Raw genomic sequence first — 15,305 nt, forward strand, 5'->3', positions numbered from 1 at the left:
AGAGAGAGAGAGAGAGAGAGAGAGAGAGAGAGAGAGAGAGAGAGAGAGTGTGTGTGTGTGTGATTTACACTTTGTGTGCAAAATGATATCATGCATTTGGTTGCATGTTGAAAAGGTCAAGACTAAGGTAGGCCAAGTGATTTGGCCCCTTTAGCACTATTGCTGTCCTTTTCACTCATAAAAATGTGAAGATCATATGACTACCCCTTTTTTGTTTACGAAGAACACAAAGCGAGCAAAGCATACTCTTGTGAGCTTCACAAGTCTGCAAATTGCACAATGGGTTACGTAGGCTTGGTTGGCAAAGTTAACTGGGCCTACTAGTGGCCTTAATAAACTTCTAATCTTAAAATGCTATTTCTATTTTTGCAAGCAAGGATCGAGTTAACGATGCATGAACTTTTCTTGGCAATATTTGGAGTCATGTGAGTTGATGGTCTAATTTAGTACCTTCACATTGTGCCATTCTCTTAACATGATGTGTTTTACTTGGATGATGGAAGATTAGAATTTGAAGAGAAGAAAAGTGCCTTTTGCACTGGGTGTTGACCTATGAGTTCATGCAACCATGATAATGAACAATTAATATAAGGTAAGGTACTATTAAAAAAAATAGACAATAAACTTAAATATTTTGGTGAGCTTTCTTAATAATTTGTCTTATTTAAGAATGGTAGCGCTAGAGAAGATAAACCTGCTCAAAGGGTCTCTACCATGTCCATGCTCAAAGATCTTTGGCATGTCCATGCTATACAGAGATTTCCCTTAAAAAATAATATGATGCAAAGGCTTAGATTGGTGGCCTAGAAGTGCGACCTTTCTTTGCAAGATCTTCAATTACATAAAAGTAAGAGGGCATTGTGAAGGTGAGTACCATCTTCTATAATATTTTTGATGGCTTAACGAATTGTATTATCTTTTCATTTTAATAGTCTCAAGACTTTGTCTTACCCAACATCTACAAGGATACAAGGAAATGGCAAAGAGGTTTCCCAAGCATCCTTCATCCGATTGTCCCACCAAGAGTTTCAAAGTTTTTCAAGTAGAATTGTTCCCCCTATGGGTTCATAGATGCGAGGCAATGATAAAAGAGAATTTGAAATGGGCAAGCTAGTGCTACTACAATATTAGCAAATCTTCACATAAATCAAAGTATTTGTGTGGGTTTTTTCCCTTCAACTTTGGTGAACCCTTGCAAACTTTGAGAGTGGGATGGGCAAGAGTATCACTTGTGTCCCACAATGCTTGTTCTTTTTTTCATAATTTGTAGCCTTTCGATCAATTTATTATTATTTGGGATGTCATCTAAGGCCGAAAGGCCAATGCTTATTTCAACAACTCTAGTGTGTCGACGAAAATGCCCCCTCTCTGCTTGCCCGATTGCTTGACTAAGGCTTGAACCATCAACCACATGCAACCCATGTAGGTATCCTAACCAATTGAGCTACAGCTTGGGGTTCCCACAACTCGTGTTACGTATCACAAGTTGTATTTTGCAGCATTTTTATCACTTGTTCAATGTTCAGGAAAAACACTTTTGGTAGGAGATATAACAACATTTTACTAAAAATTCTGATGGGAATTCCATATCAAGTTACTGTATGTACCATATTTATTAATTACAAACTTTATTGAAATCAAGGTTTGGAGATGACATTAAACTTGCCACGGTCCGGGATGGACATGGAAGCATTCATGATGACGAAGGCTTTTGCGATCACTCAAACCAAAAGGATGGAGTTCTTGTCTCGCTTTCCAGTCACTCCTCCGGCGTGTCTACTGAGGCGTATCGAGCATCCTTCTGTACGTCTTGTGCGGTGTACACGCGCTGCAGAGGCGACGTCCCTTTCATTGGATGATCTGAAGGCGCAGCTCGAATCTTTGCAAGCAGAAGCTGGTCGAGCTCGCGCACGAGGTGAGAATAAGAAATATACACTCTGCAGGTAGCCAATCAATTGCTAACTCTTAGTGTGCTGGTTTATAGCAGTTATTTCATTTAGAAATCAATCCCTTCGGTCCAGTTAACTGAAAACTAAAGCAGTATGCATTAAATGCTTTGTACTATACACTTGGAGTACTACATAGTCCATACTGGCCATTTTCGGATTATTGTCTATCATAGTCCTGTTGGTTTATTAAGAGACACTTGAAGCAATGGTCAATCAGGTTATCAAAACATACTCGAAGTAATACATGGTTGGCTTTGGGTGGGGCAAGTCAGGAAATTGGGTGGAGGGCACATATAGTTCGGCATGCAAAGTTAAAATTCTTTCATAGGGTTCTGAAGAAGCAATTGAAGCTTTTTGGATGAAGATTGGCCAACACCAATTCAAATTATGTGAGCTAGTACATATCCTGTACTAGCAGTTCTTGACATATAAGCTAGATTACGATGTTGACACATAATTGACGACTTGCTTGGAGGCTGAAGATTCCAGCAAGGATGTAGTAAGGAGGATAGATATTGTTCAGATGCAATTCTAGGTGTGGACAACGAGATGAGAGGTCTATCAAGCATTATATGAGTGCAGGAGAGTGCACTGCGAACTAGTGCTATAGTGGTGCTGTAGCTTAGATTCTCATGTCTCAGTTCCATCCCTTGTGTACATATCTATTGCTGTTTAATATAAGGTTGGAGGGCTGTATTCAGTATTATCTTAATCTTTGCTTGGTTGTGCATTTAGGTGATAGATACCTTAGAGTTGGTATCAGAGTGGAGGCTCAATGCTGCGGTAGGTGAGTTTGCAATTTTATAAAAGCCTCATATCTCAAAATAATGGTTGCAGTTGCACTGGTTACCCCCACCCACCCAAATTTCATGTGCATTGAGTGAAAGGGTTGTGAGGATACAATAGGGTTTGTAGAGGAAACAGTGAGAGTGTATAACACAACTTACACAATGAACTCCAACAAAATGCACATGAAGGGGAAGAAGATGAATGAATGCTGAATGAGGAAACTCATTGGACAAACCATGCTAGATGTGATACAATGGATGCTCAAGGAGTGGAGGACTGATCCTGAGTGCAGCAAACCATAATGCTTGATGTTAAAATCTAATGTAGACCACTCTGGCAGCAGTGATGAGGAAGAGGGCTATCACATGCAGCAGTTATGGAGAGGATGGAGGATCAGTGAGCTGCCAGAAAGTTGGGTGACAGCAGGTAGACAGGATGAGATGCAAAATGCAGCGGTGAATGAGAGCAAGCATGTGGGAGGTTGGCCAATGCTGAAACGTGCTCCAAATGATGAACAGCAGCAAGGCAGCCTTTAGGGATGGCAACATAGCAGTCCACTAGGTCATAATGATCAGGACAACAGCTGCAAACACTTGAACATGGGCTGCAGCAGTTGAATATAGACTTGGAGTGAAGGTGATAGCAGTTGGAACCAAATGCAGGTGTGGGCAGCCTACCCGTGATCACGGCAGCAGTTGGAGATGATGAGGAATGAGTGGGCAGCAACAAAAGGAGGGGCTTGTAGCCATGTGATGATGAACTGGGGATAAATTGGGATATGCAAGTGACCTAGCACACTCTTTACTTAGAACTTGTAGGGATGGAAATTGCAGCAATCCACAAGGTCGTATATTAGGGTGGGAGTTGGGAACACAAACAAGGGCTGTAGTGGTTGAATGGAGGGTTGGAGTGATGGCAATGGTAGTTGGAACCAAATGCAAGTGTGGACAACATTTGGATAATCATGCAACAGTTGGAGATGATGAAGAACGAATGGGTAGTAATAAGAGGGACTGGCAGCTATAAAGAAATACTTGTCTACAAGTAACAAGCAGAACCGTATGACAAAGCACATACTAATAAAAGAACACAGTAGGGTTAGGGTAATTCTTAGACAATGAACATAGAAGATGAATGAAGAATAATGAACAAAACAATCCTCATGCAATAGTCACATTATGTAGGGTGAAGAAAATTTTTTGGACTCCTATGTCTCTAGGATCAGACCAAATAGTGTGAGCTGGAGAGTGTGTTGTCCTTTGTACGGATCCTAAAATGCGGCAAACAGCCTTGAAAAGTGCACGGCAGCAGCAAATGCAAATTTGGAAAGTCTGGATTAGTGCAAGATGAAGCTACACAACTCAGAAGAGTAGGTAGCAGGCTAGAAATTTTCAAGGTGATGCAGGTCATAGCTGCTATAGCAAAACTCAGCTGTTAACGCAAAACAAATAACAATATAACTTTGAACAAAATGAATGGATGTTGAAAATGAATGAATCTCAATGCAGAATGCTCAAAGGTAGAGGCATCCAAAAGTCGATGGCCTTGTGGGAGTGGGCTGAGGAGGTGTAGGAGTGTGACGTCCACTGAAGATGATCCTGAGTGCTGTAACCGCTAGTTGGGAGCTGAACAAAGTGAGTAGGCAGCAAAAACACGCAGCGTTATGCGAAAACAATCCGGACTGTCCAACCACGCAAAAAAACCGCAACTAATAACATCATGATTCCAAAAATATAAACTTAAGACAGATCTAAAATTTTCTTTTTTTTCTCATCACATCTATTTCTATAGTAGTGTGTCTAGTAGATTGTGACCTCTAGGAGCAGCACAAGAGATGGACAATTGATTAGACCTGCAAATGCAGGTGTTCATGTGGCTAGAAAACAAGGTGGTAGTTGAGAACAAGTTAAGTGTTGAAGACAGTTGAAGAAGCAGTCAGCTAGGTAGATGATAATGATTAGCAACTGGGCATCAGCTGAGAACACTAAAATGAAGGTGCTGGCTGGTTGCGGATGCAGGTGTCAGAGTGAAGCAATGCGGAAGCGAATGACCGTGACAAAGAGTGAATAGAGAGAGGAGAGAGAGAGAAAGAGAGTGAAAACGTAGAAAATCTTCAGTGAAGAATGCTGTATGAGGGTGCAGAATTATACAGGGGTGGAGAGAGAATATCTGCGTATATCTCCACCTTGAGGACCTCGATCTCCATCAGCCTTGAGTGCAGTCTTTGTCACCAGCAGGCTGAAATCTGTCAAATACAAGTGTAGAAGTCTGCTGGAAACTCAGCCTTAAAAAGGCTGAAAAGAATGCCTGAGAAAATGCCCGAAATAGCCAGGTTGGCTGCATTAATTTAATGCAGCCGACTGCAGTTAGACAGGCTGAGTGCAGCCACGTGGCCAGAGATGACTCTCAACACCCCCTCTCAGATTTTGGACAAGGCAGCAAATGTAGGGATTTGGAATGTCGATGAAGTAAAGCCTGGGGAAGTGTCTTCGTAAACAAATCTGCAAGATTGTCTTCAGTCTTACAATACTCCACATCAATGGTCGCATCTAGAAGCTTCTCCATGATGAAGTAATACTGGATCTCTATGTACTTCGTTCGAGCATGGAATACGGGATTCCATGCCAAGGCAATGCAACTCATTGTTGCACTGCAAGATAGTAGGACGAGTTTGGGGGACAGCCAAGCTCCTCCAACAACCGCTGAAGCCACACAATCTCGCATGTGGTAGAAGACGCAGCCCGATACTCTACCTCTCAGTTGAAGATAGGGCTACTGTGGGTTGCTTCTTGCTACTCCAAGAGATAGCACCAATACCCAAGGTAAAACAATAATCTGTAGTAGACTGCCTTTGATCCACATCACAAGCCCAATTTGAATCACTCCAACTTGCAAGAACAAGATCAGAAGCACTTGTACCTGCTGGATAGAAAAGCCCAAGGTCGGAGGTCCCCCTTGGAGACCAAAGTATCCTTTGAGCAGCTTGCCAATGTACCTGTTGAGGTGCACTCATGAACCCGGCCAAGAGACCTACAACAAAACATAGATCAACTCGTGTGTTGAGGAGCCAAATCAATGATCCAATCAGACGGTAGCGAGTAGCATCCGCCAAAGGTGTGAAGTGGCCTTCCAGTTCGGATCCATAGGAGTAGAAATGGACCGATAATCCTCCATCTTAAAAGTCACCAAGAGCTCTTGTACATATCATTGCTGAGAGATGAAAATTCCCCTCTGAGACGACTAATAAATCTCATGGCCCAAAAAGAAATGGAGAAGTCCTAAATCCATCATCTTGAACTTTTGGTGTAGGGCTGCCTTTGTCTCTTTGACCTTCTGGGAATGAGCAGTTGCAATAATCAAGTCATCAACATATAAAACAAACAACCACGAGCTCTCTCGGAAGTGTGTACATAAAGCTGGGGATCGGCCCTAGAGCGTCGATATCCCAACTTGGCTTGTAGAAACAAATCAATCTTCTTGTTCCAAGCATGCAGAGCCTGCTTTAGGCCATACAAGGCCTTTAACGTGTAAACCTGCCCATCGGAGGAACCAAAGCCAAGAGGCTGCTCTACATAGATCTCCTCCTTCAAGTCACCATTTAAGAAGGTTCACATCCAATTGAAAAACAGGCCATCTCCTATGACTAGCCAAGGCAAGAATAGTACGAATGGTCTCCATGTGAGCTGTAAGGGCAAAAGTATCATGGAAGTCAACACCTAGGCGCAGTGCAAAACCTTTAGTCACAAGGTGAGCCTTGTGCTTGTCCAACAAGCCATCACTATGGTACTTGGTCTTGAAGACCCATTTGATACCAATCACCTTCTTATGAGAGAGACGAGGCACAAGGAACCAAGTGCCATTTTGCTCAATAGCCTCCAACTCGGCTTCCATCGCCTTCCGTCAATGATTAGACTACAGTCTTTAGCTACAAATAACTAAATAGGTTGGAACTTTGTCCTAACCTTACTTTAATTCGAATGCACACTCTAAAGCCTCCTTCACTGATGTAGGCTCTTAATCCTGCGTAACACGGGACATCAAATAGTAGTTAGAGCAAACAAGCTCCGTAGAATGTGCCTAGTGTCTTCGTGACCTCCGCGATGTTGAGAAACCCTTCACCCTTCACCGGCACTTTGCGTTTTTGTGTTTCTATGTTTTGCGTTTAGGGTTTGCAGCCCCAAAAAGGGGCGCCATCCTAGACTAACTATGTCCATTTTTTATAGGCCACTCTCTCATTCATTCCTTATGGCTGACTCATTTAGTTCGTCACCTCTTCTCTTCAGCCTCTCCACTACCCTCACACCCCTTCAAGAGGACATTGCAGTTCGTGGTTCGTGGCTGTCATCATCATCTTCCTTGTGCTACGACACCCTTGTTCCCTTGTATCACATTCACTCCATGATTCAGAACTTCATCATTCCTTTCATCTTAGTTTCTTCTCTCTTCTCTTCTCTTCTCCATGTTTGCCGAGTTCACTCCGTGTTCCTCCCCGCCAACCCTACTGTCTTGTTGGTACGTCATCTTTTGACATGGTATTAGAGCCGGTTTTTCTCAAACAGTGGCGAAGATCCTCCACTCTAGTGAAGGCAAAGAGCGGTGGCGGGTTTGGCATCCACTTCTCTTCTTCTTCCGCTACATCAACATCTCGTTTTTGCAGATTTCAGGTATTTCAGCTTGTTGCCCACACCCTGGACGCCGAGGATATCGCGGTCCAAGCTGGCCATTGCTGTCTACAACAGTTTGGCGTCTGTTTCCAGCCTATCACACATTGTTCGGAGCTGATTTTAGCATGTTGATTGCTACTGTTGGTTTTTCTTGCGTTTTTACCAGGAGTTGCTTTGAATGGGGTGTGGCAGCAGTGTAAGGGTAGAATGCCATTTATTTCTTGCAAGGAAGTAATACTTTTTGGGCTTGTTGTAAGGAGAATTAAATAGGGTTTACTGTACTGTAGTGCAAACCCCAAAATAAATGTCTTAACTCCTCTTAGGCCCGAAAAGATGTGCCCAAGATGGTGAGTAAGTCATGTCTCCACCCTCTTTTATATTTGAAAGGTCCCACTCCAAAGAAACCAAGGCATTAAATGAAGGGTGATGTGATGGGTTGCACAAGGGTCTTCCATGATCACCAAGGAGATGGATATCGTTTTTTCAAGTAGCCCAATTGAATGAGTCTTACATTTTTTCTTTCTTTTCTTTTCTTTGATGTGCCATAGTTGATTGCCATTATGATAATATGCTGCAAATATGGTGGATTTGAGCAGATGGCTCTTTGATGAAGTAAAAGGAGATATATTAACATAGTCCTAGGAGTTTTCACCTTGAATGGGTACTTGATTTAGCAAGTTTTCCCCCATCCAAAGCTCCCCATTTCACATTAACACATTGCCAATCGGTTCTCCTCGAAGAGAAGCCAATCCTTGAAGTGGGAGAAAGCCTCTAACTTCAATGTCAAGAAGTAGGCTCATGTCTGTGAAGGAAAATGCTAGGGTTTGCACTGAGGACACACAGAGTGTACGACCACGACAGAAACACAAAGAGACTGACACGGACACAGAGGGCAAAACTCAAACCCTAAACACAAAACTCAAAAACTTAAACCCTAAATGCAAAACTCAAACACAAACAGAAGAAGGGAGAGAGAGAACACAACTCTGAAGTGAATGAATGTTGTAAATGAATGTAAGAGTGTATAGTGTGCTCAAGGGTAGAGCAATGTCAGTGTGACGTCCACCGAAGACGGATCCCAAGTCTGTGACCACCAGTCGGAGTGTAGGAGTGCTGAATAGTGAATGGCAGCAGGCTGGTCACCAAAACGCAGCAGTTTGGAGGCTGGAAACTGGTAAAAGCAACAGTGTACTGAAAACTGTGCACAGTCTACTGTAAACAGCAAGTTGAAACAGTGTCTGAGAGTGTCAGGGTCTGCAATGCTGAAAATGCGGGCTGACTGACCCTGGAGATGATGGACAACAGGCTGAGACAGTCTGGAGCAGTCACCAACAGCTGAGAGCTGTCACCTACAGCAATGGATAGGCTGAAGATAATGTGGCTGCAGTCGATGATGGTTGGACAGCAGATGGAGGCGAGCTGCAGGCTGGAAATTGGGCGCCAACAGCAGCAGAGGATGTGTGGGCTGATGTGACTTGCAAACAAGGATGATGGCTGAATGGGGGCAGCTTGTCTATTTATAGATGTGGAAGGGCACCCAAAAAATTAGGGTTTCCACTAAACTCTCTCGAACCGCTCCCTGTTTTAGGGTGTCCACTGAACTCTCTCGAACCTCTCCCTGTTTTAGGGTTTTACTCTAAAAGAGCATTTTTAGTGTGTTTTGGGGTTGTTTAAGAGGCTAATCGGCAAGTAATGCATATTTTAGCTCAACAATGTCACCCTACTATAGTCATCTACAATCAACATGAATGACAAGCTCCCCTTCAAGGACTCATTCCTCATCGGGCTACAAAGATCCATAAATACAGGCTTCATAGGTGAAGTAGACCACCTCGAAGCTTTGTTGGGAATCTCATCCCTATATTGTTTTCCACGAATGCAAGAGACACATGGCTACTAGCTCACCACTATGTCCGAACAAGCAATCCTAGCGACGCCTTCCAAAGATACTCATAGTTTAGGTGGCCAAACCGAGCATGCCATAGCTCGGATTATGTCTGAGAGGTAAGAAGAAGAGAGGTAAGAGCGGAAGAAGACTTCAATTTGTAGATGCCATGCTCCTCATACCTTGAAGAGAGAACCTTCCTCGATCCACGATCAAGAATGTGAACAACATCACTGTCAAACTCCACCAAGAGACTAAGAGAAGAAATCTTATGTACCGAAAGCAAATGATACCCTAAACCTGGCACATGTAACACCTCAGAAGTGTGGGTACCACCACGTCCATTTGGAATTAGTTACATCTCACCCACTGTAGCAATAGACACAAAAGAGCTGTCTCCTATGAGAATCTGCTCCCGCAAGGGTTGCAAATGGGCCAACTGTCGAAGGAGTCATATGCCGTGAGGCACCACTGTCCACGATCCGCTCTCGAGCTTGGAGAGCTGTCATTGCAGCATTAGAAGTCTTTGGTGTAGAGTCCTCAATGACCGCTAAGTGTAGAAAAGCAGCTGATGAGGGTGCAGCCATCGCTCCAGAATCCTTTGTGTCCTTCTTGGTGTCCGTCTTGTCCTTGTCGGGGCAATTCTTCTTCCAATGGCCGGTCTTACCACAAATATGGCATGTCGATTCTTTCTCTTTATCCTTCTTAGATTTGTTGTTCTCCTTCTTCTTCTTTTGGTCCTTCCCCTTCTTCTGAGAGGCTTGACCAATCAATGCCTCCAATTTGGAAGCATTCTGTCCCTTCAATTGTTCCTCTTGGTCCAAGACCATAGGAACCAACTCTTTCCATCGAAGAGTCGACTCCCGCCTTGAAGCAATAAGAGCGGAGTAAAAAGTACCGAATCGTGGCGGCAACTGGGACAATAAAGTGATCGCCATGTCTTCGGAGGAAATGGGCTTCCCCGCATTTTGAACTTGCATGTGAAGGTGTCGAAGCTTGTTGATGTGTTCCCGAAGCAAAGAAGACTTATTAACGGATAGGGTTTGCATTTGCACCTCCAAAGAAACCCTCTTCATAAGGGTTATCCGGTTGTACATTTGGTCAAGCTCCAGCAATATCTCTCGAGCCACCATCGAGTGCTCTATATGGCCTATCACAGCTGTTGTACAAGGCAGAAAAAGAAAAGAACGAATCTTGGCATTCAGCTTGTTCTAATGAGACTCGGTTTTGGTCAACTCCACACGAGCACTCGAAGAGAGTTTGGACTCATCTCTCACCGAGGACCGGGTGATCTCCATCACAAGCTCCGCCAAATCATAAGACTCCAATATGGCCAACATCTTCACACACCATATGTGGTAATTGTCATCATCGAGCTTTTGATCTGATGGAAGAGCCGGTAAGACAGGTCCCTTCCGGTCCATGATCGCCTGAAACTCCACGTAAGTCTTTGTAGATGTCTTCACCGGCAATGCCTGCACAAACGCAAAAGAAACCCCTTCTGACTATGAAAATGCAGCCTGCTAGGGCTCTTGTCTTTGTGAGAGTGCGCAACGGAAGAAGAACACGAACACAGAGGATGGGAGAGAGAAAGCAGGGAATGAAGGAAGAAAGTCTGCACTGACTGAGATGAATGCTGAATACACTGAAATGGACGGAGCAGTCCCTGCACGCAGCCCGGAGCATCAGTGAGGGCACCAGAAAAGACTAAAAGCAATGGCAGCACCAATGCCGGAGCGGGAGAGGACGGAGAGTGTGCTGAACCTGCAGAAGACAATGTTGGGAATGACTGGGGGGGCTGCTATATATAGCCCCAAGCCAGAAAACTGGCCGACCTGCCAAATTTGGCCGACTTGGCCAGATCTGGTCGACCTGCCCAGAAATCTGGGCCGACTGCACATGAAAAAGCCCAGTGTGGGCTGTGTGACTCCCGAAGGCTGAATACAGACAAGAACAGCAACTTCTAAGCTGACAAGAGCTCCTTTGTCTCCTGTCAGACTCTGACAGGAGCTCACAACTAGGAGATGACAGATTGAGAATGATAAAAGAGCAGGCTAACACCCCCTCTCAGATCCTGGGAGGGTTTGAAGACCTAAGAACTGCATGTGATGAAGCAAAGAAGCCTGAGGCAAAGGCTTCGTAAAGAGATCAGCTGCATTGGCCGCTGTAGGACAATAGACCACCACTAGCTCCGAATCCACGATCCGCTCTCGAACATAGTGATACTGAACCTCAATGTGCTTCGTGCGAGCATGAAACACCGGGTTCTTTGCCAGAGCAAGAGTACTCTGGTTGTCCACGCGCAGCTCCGTAGGTCCGGTCTGGGAAAAGTCAATCTCCGCCAGTAAAAGCGACGGAGCCAAACTGCCTCCATAGCGGTCGAACATAGGGCCTGATACTCAGCCTCTGTAGAAGAAAGTGCCACAGTAGGCTGCTTCTTGCTGCTCCAAGAGACAGCACCGGATCCAAGGGTGAAAGCATAACCTGTAGTGGATCGTCTTGAATCCACATCACCTGCCCAATTAGAATCACTCCATCCAGAAAGGGTAATCCCATCTCCATACATGATCCCGAAGGATCGAGTCCCCTGTAAATAGCAAAGAACCCGCAAGGCTGCCTGCCAGTGATTCTGTGTAGGAGTCTTCATAAAAGAAGACAATAAAGCCACCACAAAAGAGATATCCGGCGGAGTGTGCAGCAGCCAGATGAGAGAGCCGACAAGGCACCTGTAACGAGTGGCATCTGTAAGGGGGACTCCATCTGTCAAAAGCTTGGACTCAGGGTCCATGGGGCATGAGATAGGCTGACACGCGACCATATCAAACTCCGAAAGAAGCTCGGAGATGTACCTGTGCTGCGAGATAAAGATGCCCTGTGCCATCTGATAGATCTCCAGTCCTAGAAAGAAGTGAAGGATCCCTAGATCCGTCATGTCAAACTCCTGCTGAAGAATAGACCGAGTATGCTCCACCTGCTGAGTGTCGCTCCCTGTAATGATAAGATCATCGACATACAAGATAAGGAAAACAAAAAGGGAATCCACAACCCGTAAGTAGAGATTGGGATCATGAACGGAGCGCGCAAAGCCACTCTGTAGAAAGAAGCGGTCAATCCTCTGGTACCAAGCACGAGGAGCCTGCTTCAGGCCATAAAGAGCCTTCCGCAGCCTGTAGACATGATCCTCCTTCCCCTGCACAAGAAAACTAGGAGGCTGTGTAACATAAATCTCCTCCTCAAGGACGCCATTCAGAAAAGCAGACTTAACGTCCATCTGATAAACAAGCCAACGGTGGTGAGCGGAAAGAGCCAAAAGAACTCGAATGGTGGACATCCTAGCTGTAGGAGCAAAAGTCTCGAAGTAGTCCAAGCCTGTGCGCTGTGCAAAACCCTTGGCAACAAGCCTAGCCTTATGCTTGTCCAAGGAGCCATCTGCAATATACTTGGTCTTAAAGACCCATTTCACACCTATCACCTTCCGTTTCTTGGAACGCGGAACAAGCTCCCAAGTATGGTTTCGCTCGATGGAATCGAGCTCGGCCTACATAGCCTATCTCCAAATATCCTGTGCAAGAGCTGCCTCCACAGTGGAAGGCTCGGAATCTTGAAGAATCTGTGACATAAGAGCATAGTTCACACATAGTGAACTATCCCACTGGGCCTGTAAGCGGGCTGATCGACGTGGACCTGTAGAAGAAGCAGGAAAGTGAGTAACACGTGAATCCTGTATGAGCCGGCGATACCATAAGGGAATCCTCAGAGACTCCTACTGCTGCGAGGGAGACCGGGGGGTCTTCGGAACCTGCAAAGCACCCAAATCGGAGAGGGACTTCCCCCACCAAATGAAGGTAGATCCTCTGCATCAGAAGAAGGCTGTGTATCCCGTGAAGATCCTGAAGTGGAAGAGCTCGTAGAACACGGAGGCACATCCACCAAAGGGGAAAGGGAAGCCGAAGGAGGAGGAATAGGAGGGGTGCTAAGGGGTATCCTGGAAGGAAGAGAAGGTAGAGAAGGTGGGGGGGTCCGTCGATGACGAAGAAGCACATGTAATGGAACCATCAATCGGATCCTCAGAGGCCCGAAGCCTCATCAAAGATCACATCCCTGCTCACCTCAACCTTCCGTGTCATCGGGTCGTAGAGCCGATATCCCTTCGTGGTCGTGCTATAACCCACGAAGATAAGCTTTCTTGACTTAGAGTCGAACTTCGTCTTCCTCTTCTTCTTGTCCACATGGACAAAAGCATCGCACCCAAAGATGTGAAAATGGGACACAGAAGGCTTCTTCCCAAAGAAAGCCTCATAAGGAGTCATGTCCTGTAAAGCCGAAGTTGGAGAGCGGTTGCGAATATGCACCGTTGTAGCCACCGCCTCACCCCAAAGGAAATGAGGAAGACTCCTATGCTCTAGCATAGATTGGGCCATCTCCACCATGGTCCGATTCGCATGCTCCACCACACCATTCTCAGATGGTGTGTTCGGATGTGAATACTCCACCCGAATACCATGATCCCTGCAAAACTGAGAGAAAAGGTGAGAAGTGAACTCGCCACTGTGATCAGCTCGAACGCCACGAACCTTAGAAGTTGTTTGGGTCTCCACAAACACCTGCCACTCACAGAAACGGGAGTACGCCTCGCTCTTGTACTCCAAGAAATAAGGCCACACATAACGACTAAAGTCGTCCACAATCAGCAGCAAATACCTAGCCTTCCCAAGGGAGACCGTGCCCATAGGTCCGCAAAGGTCGGTGTGAACCAACTCAAGCGGAGAAGTAGCCCTCCTAGAAGCAACCTGAGGGTGAGGCTGCCTATGCTGCTTGCCCCTCAAGCAGCTAGGGCATAAAGTGTGAAGAGGAGGGAAATCTGGAAGTCCCTCCACCATCTTCCTCCGAGAAGCCTGCCGAAGAGAATCGAGGTTCAAATGACCCATACCGAGCATGCCAAAGCAGCCCAAGCTCATGGGAAGTCCTCGCAGCCAAGGCTGTGAGCGTATAAAGCCCACCCTCCTGTGTACCTGTCCAAAGAGCATCAGCGGTAGAAGCGTCCTCCACTGTGACTGCATCTTGAGTAAAAATGACTGGGGTACCTAGCTGAGTAAGGCCATGCACAGACAATAGGTTAAAACCCAAATCAGGGACATAGAGAACTTTGGCAGGGGAAGACCGCCTGTCAGAAAACATAGGTAGAGTCCCCACGCCTCGAATAGGGACTGTAGAATTGTCACCAATGGTGACTGTACCCCCTCGGGAACGAAGATCCTGAAGCCAATCCTGGCGGAAGGTCATATGTGAAGATGCTCCACTGTCGACGAGCCAAGGCTTCTCCAGAGTGGTAGAAGCTATGGCTGTATCCTCCTCAACAAAGACATGCACAAACGCAGATTCGGTCGTGGTTGGGGCTGCCTTCGAATCCTTCTCCTTAGGCTTCAAATGGGGATACTTCTGCCAACACTTCTCCTCGGGATGAGTGCCCTTCCCACAGTGGGGACATTTAGGCTTTCTCTCCTTTGCATCCTTCTTGTCCTCCTCCTTGTCCTTGGCCCTTCTCCTTCTTTTGTTTCTTCTTCTTGCCGCCACCTGTGCCTGCCGTAAATGTTTTGGTGGAGCCACTGGTTCCCACCTCTTTGAGTCGCTCGTCATGCTCCAAGACAAGCGGGGAAAGCTCCTCCCATAGAAGTGTCTCACGGGTCCTCGAGGTGATGAGGCTGGTATAGAAGACATCATAACGGGGTGATGGCAGCTCAGTCAACAGAATCATCGCCATATCCTCAGACAATATCATACGACCAAGAGAGGCTAACTCGCCTCGCATATCCTCCATCTTCGTGATGTGCTCCTTCATGGAAGGAGAATCATCAAGACTAAGCATCCGCAACTTCTTCTCCAAGGAAATCTTGTGGGCAAACGTCTTGTGCTGATACAAAGACGCAAGCTTCTTCCACACTTCCGCCACGGTCTGTAACCTGTGAACATGTACAAGAACGGAATCATGTAGACTCATAAAAAGAAAGGAACGGGCTC

The 15,305-nt window shown here is 45.8% G+C and overlaps 1 protein-coding gene across 1 annotated transcript in view; it reads left to right on the top strand.

Moving 5' to 3' along the window:
• Positions 1 to 1,654: 1,654 nt before the first annotated feature.
• LOC148030019 (forkhead-associated domain protein) overlaps positions 1,655 to 15,305 on the top strand; it is a 32,366-nt gene continuing 18,715 nt past the window's right edge. Inside the window, exon 1 of the mRNA XM_087686283.1 lies at positions 1,655 to 1,915. Coding sequence (XP_087542409.1) covers positions 1,678 to 1,915 — 238 coding nt within the window. The 5' untranslated portion in view covers positions 1,655 to 1,677. The remainder of the gene's footprint in view (positions 1,916 to 15,305) is intronic.

This window comes from Lygodium microphyllum, chromosome 10 (genome assembly GCF_053477565.2).
Source record: "Lygodium microphyllum isolate KBCC chromosome 10, Lygodium_microphyllum_v1.1.10, whole genome shotgun sequence".
Lineage (NCBI taxonomy): Eukaryota > Viridiplantae > Streptophyta > Polypodiopsida > Schizaeales > Lygodiaceae > Lygodium > Lygodium microphyllum.